The following is a 21,249-nucleotide window of genomic DNA, read 5'->3' on the forward strand; positions in this document are numbered from 1 at the left end:
TAACCTTGGACTTTTTTTTATTCTCTGAATGTTTGTATTACAAACTATGGACTGGAAGGGAGGCTCAGCAGCACTACCTCAAGGGCAGTTAGGCATGGGTAGCAAATACAGGCCTAGCCAGTGCAGTCCCCATTCTGCTAAACACAAACATTTTAAAAGGTTTTTTTTTAAAGATGCAACTCCTGTTTATTTTGTAAGTTACATTCATTACATAGTGCACAGTGGCTGCATTGTCAATGGATTTTCCGAACACTAATGGTAATTCTGTTACATTTCCTATGTGTGGAAAAAAATGGTTGGAAAAAATGTCAAAAGAACTTTTGCTTTCCTCTCTATTTTGAGATGTTAGAAAATTAATTTTTGAGCATCATGACACTGGGCTGGAAGCAGTTTGAATTAAGTGTTACAAATGTAATTGCAATGTTATGGCCAGACAGTTGTACGATAATTATTCTAACAATATTTTAAACAATGCACAACAAATGTGTGTACCCTCATATATAATTACATGAAATACCGTATGTGTACTGTTGCTAATCTTCCCCATGTCACTGGTTTGAAAAAACAAAAGTAAGGAAAATAACGAGAACATTCAATAGTTCCGACAGCATCTGTGAAAAGATAATTTTAAGGTTTTTTGACTTTTTTTCTGTTTAGAAATGGAATAGAAACAAGCAGAAATTGCTAGAGGAAACTCTGCAGGTCTGGCAGCATCTGTGGAGAGAAAGCAAACATTCAGGTTCAGTGACCTTTCATCAGAACTAGTAGAAGTGAGGAAAAGATGGTCTATAATGATGGTGAGGCTGGTATAAAGGTGGAGATTCTGCTCAGAGGAAGAGTAACGAAGTCAGGCAAACAAAAGAATGAATAATATGGACCAAAAGATGAAAAAGGGGTGGGCTGTGCTGAAAGCAGCCAAAAGTGAGGACTGCAGATGCTGGAGATTAGAGTTGAGAGTGTGGTGCTGGAAAAACACAGCAGGTCAGGTAGCATCTGAGGAGCAGGAGAGTCGATATTTCAGGCAAAAGCCCTTCATCAGGAATGAGCAGCCCATGTCAAAACATTGCCCATCCACACATCCCAGGCCAAGGACAAGGAAGAGGATGCTGAGGCCTTCAACTTATTTTCCTTTAGAAATGGAACAGGTTTTTAAATTGGATGGTCTACACTTGAACCAGACTGGAAATAACATCCTTGGGGGAAGTGTATGCTACTGTTGGGGAGGTTTTAAACTAATGTGGCAGGAGGCTGGGAACCAGAAGAGAGGACTAGTAGACAATGACGTGGAAACTAGAGACTGTAAGGATCATGAAGTTAGCATTACCAAGGGGAAGAGTAGACCGAGAGCAGATGAGTGCAAACGAACTGGCGGCCTGAAATGCATATACTTTAATGCCAGGAGTATAGTGGGTAAGGCAGATGAATTTCGGGCTTGGATTGGTGCCTGAGAGTGTGACGTTATTGCGATCACAGACTTGGTTAAAGGAAAAGTATGATTGGCAACTGAATGTTCCAGGATGTAGATGCTTCAGACAGGACAGGGAGGGAAGTAAAGGGTGGGGGGGGTTGGAGAAGTTGCATTGCTGGTCAGGGATGATATCACAGCTGTGCTACAGGAGGACACTATGGAGGGCCTCAGCAGTGAGGCATTATGAAATAAGAAGGGTGCAGTTACATTGTTGGGGCTGTATTACAGGTCTCCCAATAGTGAGCGTGAGGTAGAAGAACAGATAGGTAAACCGATTATGGAAAGACTTAGAGGCAACAGGGTGGTGGTGATGGGAGATTTTAATTATCCCAACATTGACTGGGACACACTTAGTGGCAGAGGTCTGGATGGAGCAGAATTTGTAAGGAGCATCCAGGAAAGTTTTCTAGAGCAGTATGTCAATAGACCGACGAGGGAAAGGGCCATATTGGACCTGGTGTTGGGGGAATGAGCCAGGCCAGTTGTTAGAAGTTGCAGTGGAGGATTTCTTTAGGAATAGTGACCACAATTCAGTAAGTTTTAGAATACTCGTAGATAAAGATGAGTGGTCCTAGGGGAAGAGTACTAAACCTGGGCTAAAGTCAATTATATCAAAATTTGGCAAGAGCTAGCAAGTGTGGATTGGGAGCAGCTATTTGAAGGGAGGTCCATATTTGGTATGTGGGAGGCTTTCAAAGATAGTGCAGGGACGGCATGTCACTTTTGAAAACAAGGGATAGGAAAGACAGATTCGTGAACCATGGATGACAGGAGAAATTGTGCGACTAGCCAAGAGGAAAAGGGAAGTGTAGATAAGGTCCAGGCAGCTAAGAATAGAATAGGCGTTGGAGGAATATAGGAGAGTAGAACCAATCTTAAACATGGAATCAAGTTGGCTAAAAGGGGTCATGAAGTAACTTTAGCGAGCAGAATCCAGGAGAATCCCAAAGCCTTTTATTCTTCTACAAGAGGCAAGAGGGTATCTAGAGAAAGGGTTGGTCCACTAAAGGATAAGGAAGGAAGGTTCTGTGTCGAACCTGAGAAAATGGGTGAGATTCTTAATGATTACTTTGCATCAGTGGGACATGATGAATGTCGAAATGAGAGATAGAAATTTGTTTACTCTGGATCATATTGACATAAGGAGGGAAAATGTGTTGGGTAGGCTAAAGGATATTAAGGTGGACAAATTCCCAGGCAGGATGGGATCTATCCCAGGTTGCTGAGGGAGGTGAGAGAGGAAATAGCTGGGGTCCTGTTGCATCCTTAAACACAAGTGAGGTGCTGGAGGAGTGGAAGGTTGTTCATGTTGTCCCCCTGTACAAGAAAGGTATTAGGGATATTCCAGGTAACTATAGACTAGTGAGCCTGACGTCAGGGGTGGGAAAATTGCTGGAGAAGGTACTGAGGGATAAAATCTATTTATATTTGGAAAAGAACAGGCTTATCAGTGATAAGCAACATGGTTTTGTGTGGGGAAAATCGTGTCTGAGCAACTTAGAGTTCTTTTGAGGAAGTGACCAAGTTGATAGATGAAGGAAGGGCTGTAGATGTCATATTTGTGGACTTTAGTAAGATGTTTGATAAGGATCCCCATGGTAAACTAATAGAGAAAGTGAAGTCACATGGTGTGCAGGGGGTTCTAGCTAGGTGGATAAGTAGTAGTTGAAGGGAGTTTCTGGAAATGGAGGAAGGTGGCCAGTGGTGTTCCACAGGGGTCAGTGTTGTGGCCACTCTTGTTTGTGATATACATAAATGATCTGGAAGAGGGCATTGTTGGTCTGATCAGTAAGTTTGCAGATGACGCGAAGATTGGTGGCGTAGCAGAAAATATAGGGGACTATCAAAGAATACAGGAGAATATAGACTGGAGAGTTGGGTGGAGAAGTGGCAGATGGAGTTCAATCCAGGCAAATGTGAGGTGATACATTTTGGGAAGTCTAATTCTAGAGTGATCTATACTGTAAAAGGAAGAGTCTTGGGAAAAGTTGATGAGCAGAGAGATCTGGAAGTGCAGGTCCATTGTACCCTGAAGGTGGATAGAGTGGTCACGAAGGCATATGGTATGTTTGCCTTCATCGGACGGGGTATTGAGTATAAGAACTGGTAGGTCATGTTAAAATTGTACAAGACATTGGTTCGGCTGCGTTTAGAATATTGTGAACAGTTCTGGTCGCCACATTGCCAAAAGGATGTGGATGCTTTGGAGAAGGTGCAGAGAAGCTTTGAGGATGTTGCCTGGTATGGAAGGTGCTAGCTATGAAGAGAGGTTGAGTAGGTTAGGTTTGTTTTAATTAGAAAAAAGGACATTTGAGGGGGTCCTGATTCGAGGTCGACAAAATCATTTAGGGTATAGACTGGGTAGGTAGAGCCAAGCTTTTTCCCAGGGTAAGGGCTTCAATAACGAGAGGTCACGCGTTGAAGGTTAGAGGTGAAAAGTTTAAGTGGGATATACATGGAAAGTATGTTACACAGAGGGTGGTAGGTGTCAGGAACGCGTTGCCAGCAGAGGTAGTAGACTCTTTTCAGGTGTATCTGGACAAATGTATGAGTAGGTGGGGAACAGAGGGGTACAGATCCTTAATAATTGGACGATCGGTTTAGAGAGTGGATTTGGATCGGCTCAGGCTTGGAGGGCCAAAGAGCCTGTTCCTGGGTTGTAAATTTTCTTTGTTCTCTTTCTTTTGAGCAATTGGAAGGACTGGGCAGTGTTGGGGTGGCTAGAGGGTGGAGCTGTGAAGGTGGATCACAAAAAATTAAAGGGAAGGCCTGTGATAGGGTGGAGAGCAAATGAAAATTTAATATCTAAAAATTGGTTTTTAAAAAAGCCGAAGAAAGTGGTGTTGGAACATGTCAAGAAATGAAGGATGTCCAATGAGGTATAAATAGCTGGATAGCAATTGGCCAAATGAAAAGTTAAAAAAGAAGCAAACAAAAGCTGAACCAATGAAAAATAAACATGAAATGGAGGGAGGGTTGATGCTTGAAAATTGTTGAGCCCAGATGGCTGAGTGGAGAGAGGCTCCATTTCTCAAGGTTGCGTTGGGCTTGATTGGAAAGCTGTCACAGGCAAAGATGCAAAGAATAGTGAAGGACAATCAGAGTGGGACTCTAAAGAAAACTCAGGATCATGCTTTCTAACTTTTGTACACACCAGGCAAAGGAGTCCATGTTGACAGATAGGACTGTAAGAAGTACAGGGATTCAGAGGGGCCTCTGTGTGCATTCTCATTGATCCTTAAAACCAGCAGGGGAGGTGCATAAGGTGGTTAAGGAGGCAAAACCAGAAATTGCTGCAAAGCAGGTCCAGCAGTATCTATAGAGAAAAAGCAGCGGTAATGTTTCAAATCCAGTGACCCGTCTTCAGATTTGGAGTTTTACTAGGTTTTATCTTATTTTAGTGATGAAGAAGGCATATGGGATACTTGTCTTTATTAGTCAAGGCAATTGATACAAGAGCAAGAAGATTATGATGAAGTTGTGTATAATGTTAAGCCACAGCTGGAGTATTTCTGCTCACCACATTCTAGACAGGATGTGATTGTATTGGAGGGGATACAGAGGAGGTTCACCAGGACGTTGTCTGGGCTGGAGTGAGTCTGCTATGAAGGGAGACGCTTAAAGGCTGGGGTTATTTTCCTTTCGAACAACGAAGGCTGAGGGAAGGTCTGATTTTAGGCCTACAGAGTTCTGAGGGCATAAGCAGGAGGCACTTTTTTTTTCCCCTCCTCTTGACCTTGCTGGGGCTGTTTGGTTTTCTTGGGGAGCAGTACAGTCTGGATGTTAGGTAGCGGTCCATCCTGTGATCTAGTGAGTCCTTGCAGAACTCCCCAAGGGTGGTACGGTGGCACAATGTTTAGCATTGCAGTCTCTCAGCGCCAGAGACCTGGGTTCAATTCTTGCCTCAGGCAACTGTCTGTGTGGAGTTTGCACGTTCTCCCAGTGTCTGCGCGGGTTTCCTCTGGGTGCTCTGGTTTCCTCCCACAGTCCAAAGATGTGCAGGTTCAGTGAATTGGCCATACTAAATTGCCCATAGTATTAGGTGAAGGGGTAAATGTAGGGGAATGGGTCCGGGTTGGTTGCTGTTCAGAGGGTCGCTGTGGACTTGTTGGGCCAAAGGGCCTGTTTCCACACTGTAAGTAATCTAATCTAAATCATTGTGGGTGGTGAGTTGGAGGGGATGAGATGATGTGGGTCATTTTGTCATGGGCCATGTCACTGGCTGCTTCCACGATTTTGCCAGTGGGTAGGAAATCAGGGGCTCTGGCTTTGGTACACTCTGTAGTGACAGTCACACAGTAGCTGGAACATGAAGCTACAGACTAGCTCTGGAGGAATGGGTCCTGACTTTGACTTGAATAGGTACCAACCGTCAAGGCCCTCCCTGTCATGAGGACTGGTATGGGCTCTCCTCTGTCCTGCGTATTTTCTTGTTCTGGGTAAAAACAATGACTGCAGATGCTGGAAACCAGATTCTGGATTAGTGGTGCTGGAAGAGCACAGCAGTTCAGGCAGCTTCTGTCTGTTTTTGTTCAGTAATTTGTTAGAGCAATTTAACATACATAGTCATCGAAATGTACAGCATGAAAACAGACTCTATGGTCCAGCTTGTCCATGCTGACCAGATATGTTAACCTAATCTAGCCCCATTTGCCAGCACTTGGCCCATATCCCTCTCAACCCTTCCTATTCATATACCCATCCAGATGCCTTTTTAAATGTTGTAGTTGTACCAGTCTCCACTTCCTCTGGCAGCCCATTCCATACACGCACCACCCTTTGTATGGAAAAGGTTGTCCCTTAGGTCTTTTTTTATATCTTTCCCCTCTCTCTCCTTAAACCTATGCCTTTTAATATTGGACTCTAGTCTATAGTTCCCTGGCTTGTCCTTACCATTTTTCTTAAATAGTGGCACAACGTTAGCCGACCTCCAGTCTTCCAGCACCACCCCTGTGGCTATCGATGAGGCCCAGCAATCGCTTCCCACAGAGTTCTAGGGTACACCTGATCAGGTCATGGGGATTTAACCATCTTTAATTCAGTTTAAAACAATACAAAGAAAGAACAACCAAAAAAATTTTAAAACCCAAACCACCCACATGGACAAATGTATCAATATCTTAAGAAAAAAAAACAACTAGTTAACTAAATACATAATAACTAACAACAAACTAAATAATAAAAAAACGCTCAGCCAAACAGAACACTAACTCTCGAATGTTGAGAGCATTAATTTTCACCTATTCATAGTTTGCAGTTCCCCCTCTCTGGATATTTGACTCATAAAACACAATCGTTACAGCTATGTAAAAGCCCTAGTTAGTGTGGCAGACAAATCTCTGTCCAGGTATTCCAAAAAGGGCCGCCATGTCTTATAGGAATTCTCAGTTTTGTGGCATACCATACTTGTGAGAAAGTCCAGGGGTATATGCTCCATAACACTTTTTCGCCAGCCCTAGAGGCCCAGGTGATTTTCGGGTACACAATCTAACAAGATATTCTTTCTTACTGAGAGAGTGCGGATGTTAAGGGGTTTTGTTCTTATGCGCATAGAGTCCTAGAGATGTACAGCATGGAAACAGACCCTTCAGTCCCACTCGTCCATGCTGACCAGGTATCCCAATCCAATCTAGTCCCACCTGCCACCACCTGGCCCATATCCCTGCAAACCCTTCCTATTCATATACCTATCCAGATGCCTTTTAAATGTTGCAATTGTACCAGCCTCCACCACTTTTTCTGGCAGCTCATTCCATATACGTACCACCCTCTGTGTGAAAACGTTGCCCTTCGGGTCTCTTTTATATCTTTCCCCTCTCACCCTAAACCTATGACCTAGTTCTGGACTCCCCCACCCCAGGGAAACGACTTGTCTATTTATCCTATCCATGCCCCTCATGCTTTTATAAACCTCTATACGGTCACCCCTCAGCCTCCGACGCTCCAGGGAAAACAGCCTCTCCCTCTAGCTCAACCCTGCAGCATCCTTGTAAATCTTTTCTGAACCCTTTCAAGTTTCACAACATCCTTACTTTAGGAAGGAAACCAGAATCACATGCGATATTCCAACAGTGGCTTAATCAATGTCCTGTACAGCTGCAACATGACTTCCCAACTCCTGTACTCAATACTCTGACCAATAAAGGAAAGCGTTCCAAATGCCGCCTTCACTATCCTATAACTTTGTCGAACGCCTTACTGAGGTCCATATAGATCATGACCACTGCACTGTACTCATCAATCCTCTTTGTTAATTCTTCAGAAAAACTCAATCAAGTTTGTGAGACACGATTTCCCACGCACAAAGCCATGTTGACTATCCCTAATCAGTCCTTGCCTTTTCAAATACATGTACATCCTGTCCGTCCGGATTCCCTCCAACAACTTGCCCACCATCGACGTCAGGCTTATTGGTCTATAGTTCCCTGTCTTGTCCTTACCACCTTTTTCTTAAATACTGGTACCACGTTAGCCAACTTCCAGTCTTCTCCAACCTTCAGTCCACTCACCTGTGACTATCAATGATATAAATATCTCAGCAAGAGGTCCAGCAATCACTTCCCTAGCTTCCCACAGAGTTCTAGGTTACACCTGATCGGGTCCTAGGGATTTATCCAGCACTTCCTCCTCTGTAATATGGACATTTTTCAAGATACCACCATCTAATTCCCTACATTCTATATCTTCCATCTTTTCCACAGTAAATACTGATGCAAAATACTCTTCTGCCATCTCATGTGGCTCCACTCAAAGGCCACCTTGCTGATCTTTGAGGGGCCCTATTCTCTCCCTTGTTACCCTTTTGTCCTTAATGTGTTTGTAAAAACCCTTTGGATTCTCCTTAATCCTATTTGCCAAAGCTATCTCATGTCCCCTTTTTGTTCTCCTGATCTCCCTCTTAAGTATACTCCTACTGCCTTTATACTCTAAGAATTCACTCGATCTATCCTGTCTATACCTGACATATGCTTCCTACGTTTTCTTAATCAAACCCTCAATTTCTTTAGTCACCCAGCATTCCCGACATATACCAGCATTTCCTTTCGCCCTAACAGGAATATACTTTCTCTAGACTCTCTATCTCATTTCTGAAGGCTTCCCATTTTCCAGCCATCCCTTTACCTGCGAATATCTGCCCCTAGTCAGCTTTTGAAAGTTCTTGCCCAATACCATCAAATTAGCCTTCCTCCAACTTAGAACTTCAACTTTTAGATCTGGTCTATCCTTTTCCATCACTCTTTTAAAACTAATAGAATTACAATGCTGGAGCAAAAGTGCTTTCCCACTGACACCTCAATCACCTGCCCTGCCTTATTTCCCAAGAGTAGGTCAAGTTTTGCACTTTCTCTCATCGGTGCATCCACATACTGAATCAAAACATTTTCTTGTACACACTGAACAAATCCCTCTCCATCTAAACCCTTAACACTATGGCAGTCCCAGTCTATGTTTGGAAAGTTAAAATCCCCTATCATAACCACCTATTATTCTTACAGATAATTGAGATCTCCTTACAAATTTGTTTCTCAATTTCCTGCTGACTATTAGGGGATGTATAATACAATCCCATTAGGATGATCATCCCTTTCTTATTTCTCAGTTCCACCCAAATAACTTCCCTGGATGTATTTCTGGGAATATCCTCCCTCAGCACAGCTGTAATGCTATCCCTTATCAAAAATGCCACTCCCCCTCCTCTCTTGCCTCCCTTTCTATCCTTCCTGTAGCATTTGTATCCTGGAACATTAAGCTGCCAGTCCTGTACATCCCTGAGCCACATTTCTGCAATTGTTATGATAACCCAGTCCCATGTTCCTAACCATGCCCTGAGTTCATCTGCCTTCCTTGTTTGGTCTCTTGCATTGAAATAAATGCAGTTTAATTTATCAGTCCTACCTTATTGTCTGCTTTGTCCCTGCCTGCCCTGACTGTGTTTGACTTCTTTTCCCAACTGTATCAGTCTCAGATTGATCTCTTCCCTCACGATTTCCCTAGGTCCCCTCCCCCCACCACCTTACTAGTTTAAATCCTCCTGAGCAGCTCTAGCAAATCTCCCTGCCAGTGTATTAGTCCCTTCCAATTTGGGTGCAATCCGTCCTTCTTGTACAGGTCACTTCTATCCGAAAAGAGATTCCAATGATCCAAAAATGTGAATCCTTCTCCCATACACCAGCTCCTCAGCCATGCATTCATCTGCTTTATCCTCCTATTCCTGCCCTCATTAGCTCGTAGCACTGGGAGTAATCCAGGTATTACTATGCTTGATGACCTCCTTTTTAAATTCCTGCCTAACTCTCTGTAATCTCCCTTCAGAATCTCAACCTTTTCCCTTCCTATGTCATTGGTTCCGATGTGGACAATGACCTTCTGTTGGCCCCTCTTCCCCCTTGAGAACATTCTGCTCCCTCTCTGAGACATCCTTGATCCTGACACCAGGAAGGTAACACACCATTCTGAGTTTTTGCTGCTGGCCAATCTGTGCCTTGGACTAGGTTGTCCCCTAACACAATTGATCTCTTGGAACCCAACATACCCCTCATTGTATTAACGCCAGCCTTGATACCAGAAACTTGACTGTCCGTGCTACATTTCGCTGAGAATCCATCACCCCTCTACATTTTCCAAAACGGCATATTTGTTTGAAATGGGATAGCCACAGAAGACTCCTGTACTACCTACCTGTCTTACCTTTTACTGGAATTAACCTATCTATGTGACTGTATCTGCAACTTTTCTCCCTTCCTATAACTGCCATCCATCACACACCCTTGGTCTTGTAAATTCCTCTGACTGTCTCTCTAACTGATCCATTCGATCTGATAAGATTCGCAACCAACAGTATTTATTGCAGATATAATCCTTAGTAACCCGTAAACTCTCCCTAAGCTCCCACATTCGACAAGAAGAGCATATCACTCTCCTAAGGGCCATTTTTGCTGCTTTAAATCTACAGACCCAGAAAATAGCACTGTCTTATTCCTCTACAAAACACTACTCCAGATTAAATTAAACTTAAAAATATAAGCCATAAATTTTAATCAAGATATTTATCTCAATAAAACATAATCAAGAAAGAGCTCACTGTACTCACTACTGCAGACTTATTGTAAGGCCACACTTAAAATATTCACTTGTTTCTGTGCTGTGACCTCTCCCAGACAGGTTCCTCCATGATCAGTTGTGAATTTCACTTCTTTGTTAGTTTTCCCAGATGCACTCTGATATCCAGCAATTCATGAATTCAAACAGCAAAGGCAGTAGCTGGCAGGTTGACTGCTCGCTTTCGCTCTGTCAATCATGTGCTGCCTTTGTCTATTTCTTTCCCTTGTAAAAGTGCTGTTGTTTTGACTTTTTTAACTCCAAAGTTCCAAACAATGCTACAGCATATAAAACAGTAATTGCTGCTCCTGGAATTTGAGGAAATCCCCTCCAACACCTAAAGTACCTCAAAAGGATCAACCTTTTACAGCTAGAAAGTTTTCCTGTCCTTCATCTTGGACTACCCAGAATGGAACACACTGGGCAGGCCAAGGAGAGGAGAGATCTGGTTCATCTCCACCCTTTCACCCCAAATCCCCTCCATTGCACCTGCCAGAGCACTCCAGTGTGTTTTGAAGGCTATCACAGGGCCAGAGACAATGGATAAGTGTACCCGTACCAACTTTACACTTGGGACATGTTGAAGATACCCCCGGTTTAAATTTTGACAAATGATGCAGAGTAAAGTGGACCCTGTGGAGAATTTTCAACTGTAAGGCATGGGTCCTATTGCAAATTGATATCTTTCTTGCATTTTCCCAAATATCGCCCCATGGCTCTGAGGAGACCTCAATGCCTAGAGCTCTCTCCCACTCTCTGCAGAGTCAGTCGAACTCGTCTGAGGGACCGCCCTCCCAAGTGCTGACGGACAGTGTACTCTTAGCACTGAGCATCCGCCTCTCTCTCTCTGTCGGATTTTTAGGGATCAGTCAAAAGTGTAGTTTTTTTTTAATAAAATCCCTAACTTGAAGAAAACAAAAGAGGTCCCAGTTAGATTGTTCGTATTTCTGTGTTAACTGATCAAAGGACATCATTCTGTCTCCCTCAATAAATCCCTCATGCAAGACCCATCCCTAGCTGCCCAATGTCTGAATCCTGAATCCATCATCCCCAATTGAAAATCCGGCATACCCACTATAGGTGTTTTTTTTAAAATAAAAAAATGTTTTGCTAATATTGCCTTCCCTCTGCTGAATTGCCCTCCATCCTTTTAACAGTATTGATAACTATTGGTTCTGGCAATATTCCTTAACTGTCCTCATTTTGTCCAAAAAACAGCAAGCTAGTAAGGGGGCACCTTGCCTGGGAGGTTTTGATATCTAACCATATTGAAAGAGGGTCCCCACAAGTTCAATCACTCACTTAAGATAAAAGTGAGCTTAGTTTTTAATGTCTGAGATTTCCGCCCCTCACCTCACACCCCCCCAAAGAAAAATATCTGGGCAATTAGATAAACTGTAGTTTAATAAGGGGCCGCTCACTATGCCAAACAAAAGAGCTGTCCCAGCCATAAGGTTTCCTGAACATTTGCTTATTGAAAATCAGGGGAAGCATCTGTATAGAGTATAACAAACGGGGGAGAATATTCATCTTAAGTGCTATCCGATCCAACCATGAGACCGGAAGCACCTCCCATCTTCAGAGATCTTGTTTGATTTTGTAGAATCATTGAACAAAATTAGCTTTAACGACTGATCAAGAACTGGAATAATGAATATGCCACTTAAATGGGAATTGAAATTTGCCCTCAAGACCTAGCACCTTCATAAGACCACCCATAGGCATAGTTTCTGCTTTTGCAAGATTAACCTTGTACCCCTGAAAAGGCGCCAAACATGCACTGTATCAGGCGAGGCACCGAAATTGCTGGGTTTGACAAAGAAATGAGGGCATCGTCCGCGTACAATGAAATCTTCTGTAAGTTTGACCTTTCTTCTGGAGCCGATCTATTAGCATCCCTACAAATGGCCTCCGCCGATAGTTCAATCACCAACATAAAAAGCAGTGGTGAAAGGGGACAGACCTGCTGGCTGCCACTAAAAATACTAAAATTGCTTGATCGTACCCCGTTGGTGATGACCGCAGTGAGAGGGTCGCTGTAGAGAACCTTTACCCACCTTATAAAAACTTCACCCAAGCCAAACAACTCCAGAGTGTAAAAAAGGTACGGCCACTCAACTCGGTCAAATGCTTTCTCTGCATCTAGAAAAATCACCAATCCCTGTATTGACTGTTGTTGACGTGTTTGAATTACATTAAGCAGCCTCCTAACATTATTGGAGGATCTGCGGCCCTTTATGAAACCCGTCTGGTCCATTTTAACAAGAGAAAGTAACACAGTCTCCAACCTTAACGCAAGTCGTGGAGAGGATCTTAAAGTCCACATTTAGAATGAAATGAGCCTGGAAGAAGCATAGTCCTCTGGGACCTTGCCTTTTTTAAGATTAAGTGAAATATTGGCTTCTCTTAGATGGTGGAAGACAATCATGGTTATATGCATCATTGAACATGTTGAGCATCGGGCCTGACACTCTATTTATAAATTCCTTATAGAATTTGCTGAGATGTCATCAGGCCTGAGTGCCTTTCCACTCTGAAGCTGCTTCACAGCCTCCTGTACCTCTTTCTCTGATAAGGGGCATTGAGAAAAGACTCTTGTTCAGGGGTCACGCCTGGGAGCTCCAGATACTTCTTGGCCCACCCTCATCACAACTCTCAGATTGGTATAATTCAGAGTAAAATCTCTGGGATGCCACATTAATCTTTTGGAATCACATATTAGGTTCCCAGATCGTTCCCAAATAGCTGTAATGGCTTTTGGGGCACTCCTTTACCTGGTGCGATATGCTAGGTACTTGCCTGGCCTGTCACCATGCTCATATAATCTTCTTTGCTGTCTGCGTGAGCACAGAATTCAACGCAGACCGGAGCGCTGTAATCCTCTGGTGTTTGGCCAACGACGGCCTTCTCGGCTGCCTTCAACCGTGTTTCAGGGAGACGTTGCAGCTCGCCATTCTGCTTCCTACTGGCAGAGTAGGAGATAGCTAACTCCCGGCATAGGCTTCAGCAGTTTCCCAAAGGACGGATGAGCTCCTAACCGAGCCTGAGTTAATGTCTAGGAACACTCAATTCCCTAGGGGATTACTCCACAAACTTATTATCCTGGAGGAGAGAGGGATCCATTCGCCAGCACCTCAGGCCCCCAATAACATCCTTAATCTTAACCAACAGGTACACTGGAGCGTGATCGGAGATGGTAGTGTTACCAGTTGTGCAGATGCCACCAAATCCAGGCTTGCCGCAGGGATCAGAAAAATATCAATCCTGGTGTGACGTTGCCTCCGCCACTCCCTTGTCAGGTACACCCCCCCCCCCCCCCCCCCCCACCCAACCAGCCCATCCCCTACTCCTGGCACCTTTCCCTGCCACCACAGGAAGTGCAAAATCAGCGCCCACACCACTCCCCTCATATCCGTCCAAGGCCCCTTTACATATCCATCAGAAATTCACCTGCATCTCTACCAATATCATCTACTGCATCCATTGCACCCAGTGTGGTCTCTTCTACATCGGGGAGACAGGACACCTTCTTGCGGGACAACCACACCCACCAACCTCACTGCCCCGTGGCTGAACACTTTAACTCCCCCCTCCAACTCCGTCAAGGACATGGAGATCCTGGGCTTCCTCCACCACCAAACTGTTCCCACCCAAAGCCTGGAGGAGGAATGCCTCCTATTCTACCTTGGGATCCTGCAACTACACAGGATAAACATGGATTTCAACAGCTTCCTCATTTCCCTTCCTCCCCACATTATCCCAGTCCCAAGCCTCCAACTTGGCAGCGCCCTCTGGACCTGTCCATCACTTCCTCCCTCTGGCCTATCACCTCCCTCACCTTTTTATCTACCTACTGCTTACCAACTACCTCTCTTTTTTTTCCTCCCCCACCCCACCCCCATTTATCTCTCAGCCCCGACCCATAAGCCTCATTCCTGATGAAGGGCTTATGCCCAAAACCACGATTCTCCTGCTTCCTGACCTGCTGTGCTTTTCCAGCACAGCATTTGCAGTCCTTGCCTGGTGTGACATCTGCGTGGGTGGGTAAAAAACGTAAAATCCCTGCCTGTAGGATGAAGACCCCTCCATACGTCCACCGATCCTAACTCCACTAATTGTTTAGTTAGTACAAATGGTATTGGGGGGCCTTTTGGGCAACCTGTCTACTGTGGGATCCCTGAGACAGTTAAAATCTACCCCTGTAATGATATGCCAGGACTCGAAACTGCGTTCTCTAAATTGATCATCTATCAGAAATTTGAGGGGATGGGCAATAGACATTTATAATACCATATTCTTCCCTGTTTCTCAGGGCTTTGAGGATTACAAACCTCCCGTGTGTGTCTTTAACGCACTCTAGTAACTTAAATGGGAGATTCCTCCTAACCAATATAGCCACATCCCTACCTCTGGTATTAAAAGATGAAAAGTAAACTTGATCAAAGCCATTCTGCTGTAGTTTCAAATGCTCCCTATCATCCAAGTGTGTCTCCTGTAATAAAGTAGGCATCTAGCCACCAAAAACACTTTCCCTCCTCCTAGCGAGAGCCGCAGTGCAAACACAAGCAGAAAAGAAAGAAAATACACCATGGAATGACAATGTGGACAAAGTAATTTTGACAAAAAAACTTAAGTACCCCACCCATCCTTCAGTATAACATAACTTAAAAATTGAAAGTACACCTCCCAACCGCCCCGAATGTGGTTTAGACCAGATTATTACCAATTTTAAAAAAAGGAAAAGAAAGTTCTGACTGGGCTTCCTCTTTTTTTTAGAGGAAAAATAGAGACATAGCCAAACAACACTACTATTTGTACATACTAAATTGTTCAGATTGAGTTAATTTGTCCACAAAGTCTCTTGCCTTCTCCAATGTGTCAGAGACGTACAGATGCATCTAAGTTGACCAAAGCACAGCTGGATACCTCAGAGTACTGGATTTCAAGCTCCCTCCGTCTTCTCTTGATGTTGACATAGGATTTTCTTTTCTGGATCACTGCTGCTGAGAAGTCCTGGAAGAAAATGATCTTAGAGCCCTCGTAAACTAGGGCCTTTGGATCATTCCCCTGGATTCTGGAAACTTCCACGAGTCTCTCCTTTATCTCTGTAGTGATGAAACCGTCCCAAGAGGGGACGAGGACATTGACCCAGACCTGACTTCCGAGCTGTGACCTGGTAAGCCCTCTTGATCTTCAAGCCTCACATTCCAGCCTCCAAGTTAAGGAATTTCAGCAACCACTTCTCCATTAAATTCCACCAGCTGCTCACCTTCCTTACCCTCCAGCAGACCGACAATACAAATGTCGGTCTGCTGGAGGGATCCCTGTCACTATTCTCGAGGTTATCAACCTGGTCAAGCAAATTACAGATCTGCGTCTCCAGGGCTTGGACCCTATCCTTGGAGGAACTGGTATCGGCTTCCACCGCTGCAACTGTGTTCTACCTCATCCGTGCTTTTCCCAGGTATCCTGGCTGCTGTTTGTGCTTCTGCAGCATGATCGAGATTGGGGCCAGCTTCTCTATCTGCTTGCCCAACATCATGTGAGATTTTGCGAGCTCCTTCACCTGGACCTGGTGAGAAAGAGAGTCCGAGGAGCCTATAGGCTGGGCCGCGGTCCCGGCCTCTGCCTTACCTTCTCCCTTCCTTCTTTGGCATCCCTGGACAGCAAAAACCGAGGTGAGTTGCTCTCTGACCGATTCCTGGGACTCCACGACCTTTCCAGAGTCCCAGGATATCGTGGTGGTCGGGGTAGGGTGGGTTAAGAATTAGTCCCGCTTGCAACATGTGGAGCTGTGCAACCTGACCTTCCTAGATCGCCACCATCTTGGATCCCTTTATCTTTATGTATTTTAAGACATTCAGCACCACCGTCTCCTAATACAGACATTTTTTTTCAAGATGTCGCTAATTATTTCCCCACATTCTGTATTTTCCGTATCATTCTCCACAGTAAACACAGAGACAAAATACTCTATCTTCCCCCATTTCTTGTGATTCCACACAAAGGCAGTCTTGCTGGTCTTTTAGGCACCCTATACTCTCCCTAGTTACCCTTTTGTCCTAAATGTATTTGCAGAATGCCTTTGAATTCTCCTTCATCCTATTTGCAAAAGCTATCTCATGTGCCCTTTTTGCCCTATTGATTTCCCTCTTAAGTATAGTCCTCCTGCATTTATACTCTAAGAATTCATTTGATCCCTGCAGTCTATACCTGACATATGCTTCCTTCTTATTCTTGACCAAAACCTCAAGTTTTTCTAGTCATCCAGCATTCCCTACACCTACCAGCCTTGCCTTTCACCCTAACAGGAATATACTGTCTCTAGGCTCTTGTTATCTCATTTTTGAAAGCTTCCCATTTCAGAATTGAATTGAAAGGATGTTTTGTTCACCATAACCTGCTATGTGTTGGCACGCAAACATCCTGGTGCCCTCATTGTACATGACTGGAAGTGATTGAAGTTGGAATCTTGTGGGCTCAGTGTTTGCCTCATGCTGTTTGACACCAGTGCAGAGTTTCCAATTAGCATCACTCCATTTGCAAATTGATAGGGCAAAAAGAAAATAATACTTTCCTTTTGATCAGTTCTGTCTTTGAATTGAACGGGGTATAGTGCTTGGTAGTACAATTGCTTCGGGCAAATCTGGCAGTAGTGAGTCAGGGTTAGTAGTTACACAGGAGTTAAAGTAGGCTTCTGATTTTCTTTCCTGGATTGCTTAAGCTTGACTTGGTTGAGTGTGGAATGATTCAGCAAAGGAATTGTGACTGAGTGATTTCAAATTTAACACTTGTGACTAGGGTAAGAAATCTTGGACCAATTCACTGTTGATAAGGAAGATGAGCTCTTCATAAAGTCACTAACAAATTCAAGAAGCCTTTCTTGGAAAATATTTACAGTAAACAATCAAGATTAGGCAAATTGTTAATAAAATAATTCAACAATGTTTTTCTCTTAGATGTAGACAAACTTGATGTATAAAAGAATGTGATTTTTCACTAGTTAGTAGGAGACCTTGGAAGATGGAGAAGCCAGATGATACTGCTCATTGATCATTCGTGGGGAGAATGAATAAAGTCAGTCTGTCAATGTCTTCATCCAAACTGTGTGTGTAGATTGAGGTTGTTATAACTTTACCATCAGCTTTCTGATGCTGCCTAATCTTGGTTTTATGACTTGGGGGTTTGTTAATGAAACAGCAGCACTGAGGATCCTAGCGGTCAGATTCAAACAGGGTTGGCTGAGGTAGACAACTCTAGAATGTATTCTAGGAGATTTCATTGCAACTTCCTTCTCTAATTACCTTGTACAATTAAGCAGCCATTTTCCCTTGTCACTACTTTTTAAAAAAAATTCCAAGAAAATGGGAGAAGAAACACTTTTATGGTAATTCCTGATTCCCATGATTCCACAGCTCCCCACCCACCCAAATCTCTCACCCTATTGCTCTCAGCAGTGTCCAAGATGGTCTTCCAATTCTTTAGCAGGTTAACCATCTTAGGCTACTTAGCAAATAGAAGATACAAGGGCACAAAGAACTGAACTGCCTGAGCTTCAAGTGCTAGACCTTAAAAGGCTACATGTGGCCAAGGTATGGCCAAATTCAACACCTGCAGTGAGTGGATTTGATAGGAGTAAGCTGCATTAGAGTCGAGGACAGGGGAAGCACAAGTGAGCGCCATGCAGGAAGGGGTCAGGTGAGGTTGTAAAAGATTTCAATTTGAATATGAAATTACATTATTCTTGTGCATCAAGTTCATGTTCAGGTTACTAACTTCTCCAAATTGGTTCCCCCTTGATGTCATAAGATAAATAGTCACAGAAATGCAGCTGATTTTTCTGAGCCGTTTGGTTAAAGGAAATGGAGCTTAACTATTGGTTCCTCAGCCTCTGTCTGTGCATTGTGGGTTGCAAGAGGAAGTGGGCTTGCTTTTTCAGACATGATCAATTCTGGTGAGGATCGAAACTGCTAATTTTGGAGATGTGGTGTCAAAGCAGAGTGTAGAGTCCGCAAGCCGTGACTATTTCAGGATTTCTATTGCTGTGGAGCTGTTAGTATAGAGTTTTCGAAATCGCTCCAAGGTTGAAAACAGGGACTTGGAGTGGCATGACCTACAGTGAAAGAAAATGCTGACACGATGTTACAGAGTCCAAGCCTCAAATTATGGAATTAGGTGAGTAGTTGAGCTCCTAGTGTTACACTCTCTCATATCGGAAAACTAGTGATGGTGTACTTGGGATATGGCACAGCAGTTTCTGGGCTAGTCGTGACCGTTCCTGACATATCACAGCAGCTGTGGGAATTTAAATTTAATTACATAAATCTGAAGAACATGTCTCTTAATGATGATCATGAAATTATCATAGTCGTAAAAATCCCATTTGATTCACTAATGCTGTTGAAGAAGGAAATGTCAACATAACCCAGTCTGGCCTGTCTATGACCCCAGAACAACAGCAATGTAATTGTTAACCACCCTGTCAAATGTGCTGGTTTCTAGCTCACTTGTTTGGTCGGTGATTTGCTTAAAGGGCTATTAGGAATGGTCAGTAAATGCTGGCTTTGCCAGTGATGTCCATGTCCTGTGAATGAATGAAAGATATACTGAATGGCAAATGTCACAGACTTGGACCCAATTCCAACCCATCACCTCTTGGTAGAGGTCACTTCTGTTACTTCAATTGTTCTCCCGAGGGTATCCCATTTCCATCTCGTCTTTTCCTATTTGATGTGTACTGTTGTTGTACTTTACCTTTTTAGAGAAATTGTGTAACAGGGGCTGAGACATTGGCTGCACTTGGAGGCTCTGAGCCATTGTCAGCAGTTGTCCAGCCAAGGTAGTGATTAAATTATTTCAAATACATTGGCACCAGAATTCTCTGAGAACTGCACTCGAGGAAATGTTTCAATGGTGCATGATGCTCAAGTTCTTCATTGCCACCAGTGACTGATCTGTGCCCAACAGTTCAATACCCCATACTTGCTCTATTACTTTATGGTAGCTAGGCTATTGTTAAAGGGCCAGAAACTTCATCTGAAGGCTTAAATCAAAAATAAAAATGACTTTAAATGAGTCAAGCTTCAGTGGAAGACTCATACAATCATAGTCATACTGTGTGAAAATGTGGTCCGTTTTAAATCTTTCCCCCTCGCCTTAAACCGGTGTCCTCTAGCTCCCCCCAGCCCCCCAATCCCTGGGCAAAATAACTTTGTTATTCACCGTATCCATGCCTCTCATGTGTCTCCCTGTTTTGGTGTCTGCTGGCAGGTAGGAGAGGAGAATCGGCCAGTGTCCCAGTCCTGACACTCCTAATCCTAGTGTCATGTGAAAATGTTGGTGTGAGTGGGTGGAAGGGAAGTTCAGGGGGTTTTCAAGATGGAGAAGTGGAAGTTGGACTCCTCATCCTAGTTCCCTCAGAATGTCACAAGCCAAAAGTGATCTTTTCTTGGAGAAAATTCTCATTGGTTAAAAGACAGTTACTAGGAGAATGTGAGGACTGCAGGTGCTGGCGATCAGAGTTGAAAAGTGTAGCGCCAGAAAAGCACAGCAGGTCAGGCAGCATCCGAGGAGCAGGAGAATCGACATTTTGGGCATAATCCCTTTAGAGTTACCTCAATTTTGTTTTGGTTAATGAATCAGATTTTATTTTTAGTTCATTTATTCAGGGCCTTGAGAAATCTTATGAAGTTTGATGGTTCTGTATCAGTGAAGCATTGTGTATAGTTATCTCCACAATGGGCAGTGATCCAATGTATGGATCTTGTTTGCTTGGTGTAGGCAATAACTTTTAGAAATGTGATTTTTGATATATTTTTGTGTCAATATACATTACAGTAGTTGGAAGAAAAATATCTTCCCTTACAATATCGAAGTGAGTTCTGGACTGAAACCATCTTCATTACTGTTTTTTTTAAAAGAAAAGAAAATCTAGACCTTGTGTTACCAACAGCACCTATGCTATTGCTGACTTTGGCATACTCAGGTTGTTTGTAACCTTGGCAAACTCCACTTTGGAACCTGTACGCTCTGTCTCAACCATCACTAATTCCATCTCTACCACATCAGCCTCATTTATGCCATCTGCAGTTACACTCTAAAGTCGTGCCTTCTGTCACCTCCAATGCTTTCCTGCACATCCTACCCAATATGTATGAATCTCTGCAGTCCATAACTCCATAAGTGGATCGTGCTTTGTTAACCTGCATTCCACCTCATATAACCATATGATCAGACTTAAAACTTCATCCTTATGATTGAGTCTCTAGCTTCATCTAGCCTTAAGTTAACTTCCTTGCACTAGCCACTCCCCAGGTTTCACCTTGTGTGTACACTCCTCCAGCTTTAGCTACTTGGGCCCAGGACCCATGGCTTCCCTAAATGTTTCTGCCTCTTCCAGCATTATGATCCTGTTTTCCCTCCCTGTGTCCTTCTGTCATATTTATTTTGGCTCAGTTTCTGTTTCCTCGTTCAGCCAGTGCTTTGGGTCTTTTTGATATTCAGTTGAACTATAATGCAGTGTTTTAGTGTAATGCTATCACTCACACTCATTGCATTAGTACATCTCTTGATGCAGTCTTTTTTTAAAAATAAACTGGAGTTGCACACTGTGATTGGTGGAAGATCTTATCAACTTTAGTCTTTAATACCACAAAAAACACCTCACAAATGAAATGGTCCAC

The 21,249-nt window shown here is 43.6% G+C and overlaps 1 protein-coding gene across 2 annotated transcripts in view; it reads left to right on the plus strand.

The window, feature by feature from the left end:
• The window catches only part of limk1a (LIM domain kinase 1a), a 67,771-nt gene that overhangs the window by 974 nt on the left and 45,548 nt on the right, over window positions 1-21,249 (plus strand). The window contains exon 1 of one of the 2 annotated variants that reach the window (XM_043718682.1): window positions 18,614-18,742. The exons of the other annotated variant lie outside the window; for it this stretch is intronic. Within the exon in view, the coding sequence (XP_043574617.1) occupies window positions 18,696-18,742 (47 nt within the window). The 5' untranslated portion in view covers window positions 18,614-18,695. Of the gene's footprint in view, window positions 1-18,613; window positions 18,743-21,249 lie in introns of those variants that run through there. 2 annotated transcript variants of the gene reach the window in all.

The sequence above is a fragment of the Chiloscyllium plagiosum genome, chromosome 28, assembly GCF_004010195.1.
Source record: "Chiloscyllium plagiosum isolate BGI_BamShark_2017 chromosome 28, ASM401019v2, whole genome shotgun sequence".
Taxonomy (NCBI): domain Eukaryota; kingdom Metazoa; phylum Chordata; class Chondrichthyes; order Orectolobiformes; family Hemiscylliidae; genus Chiloscyllium; species Chiloscyllium plagiosum.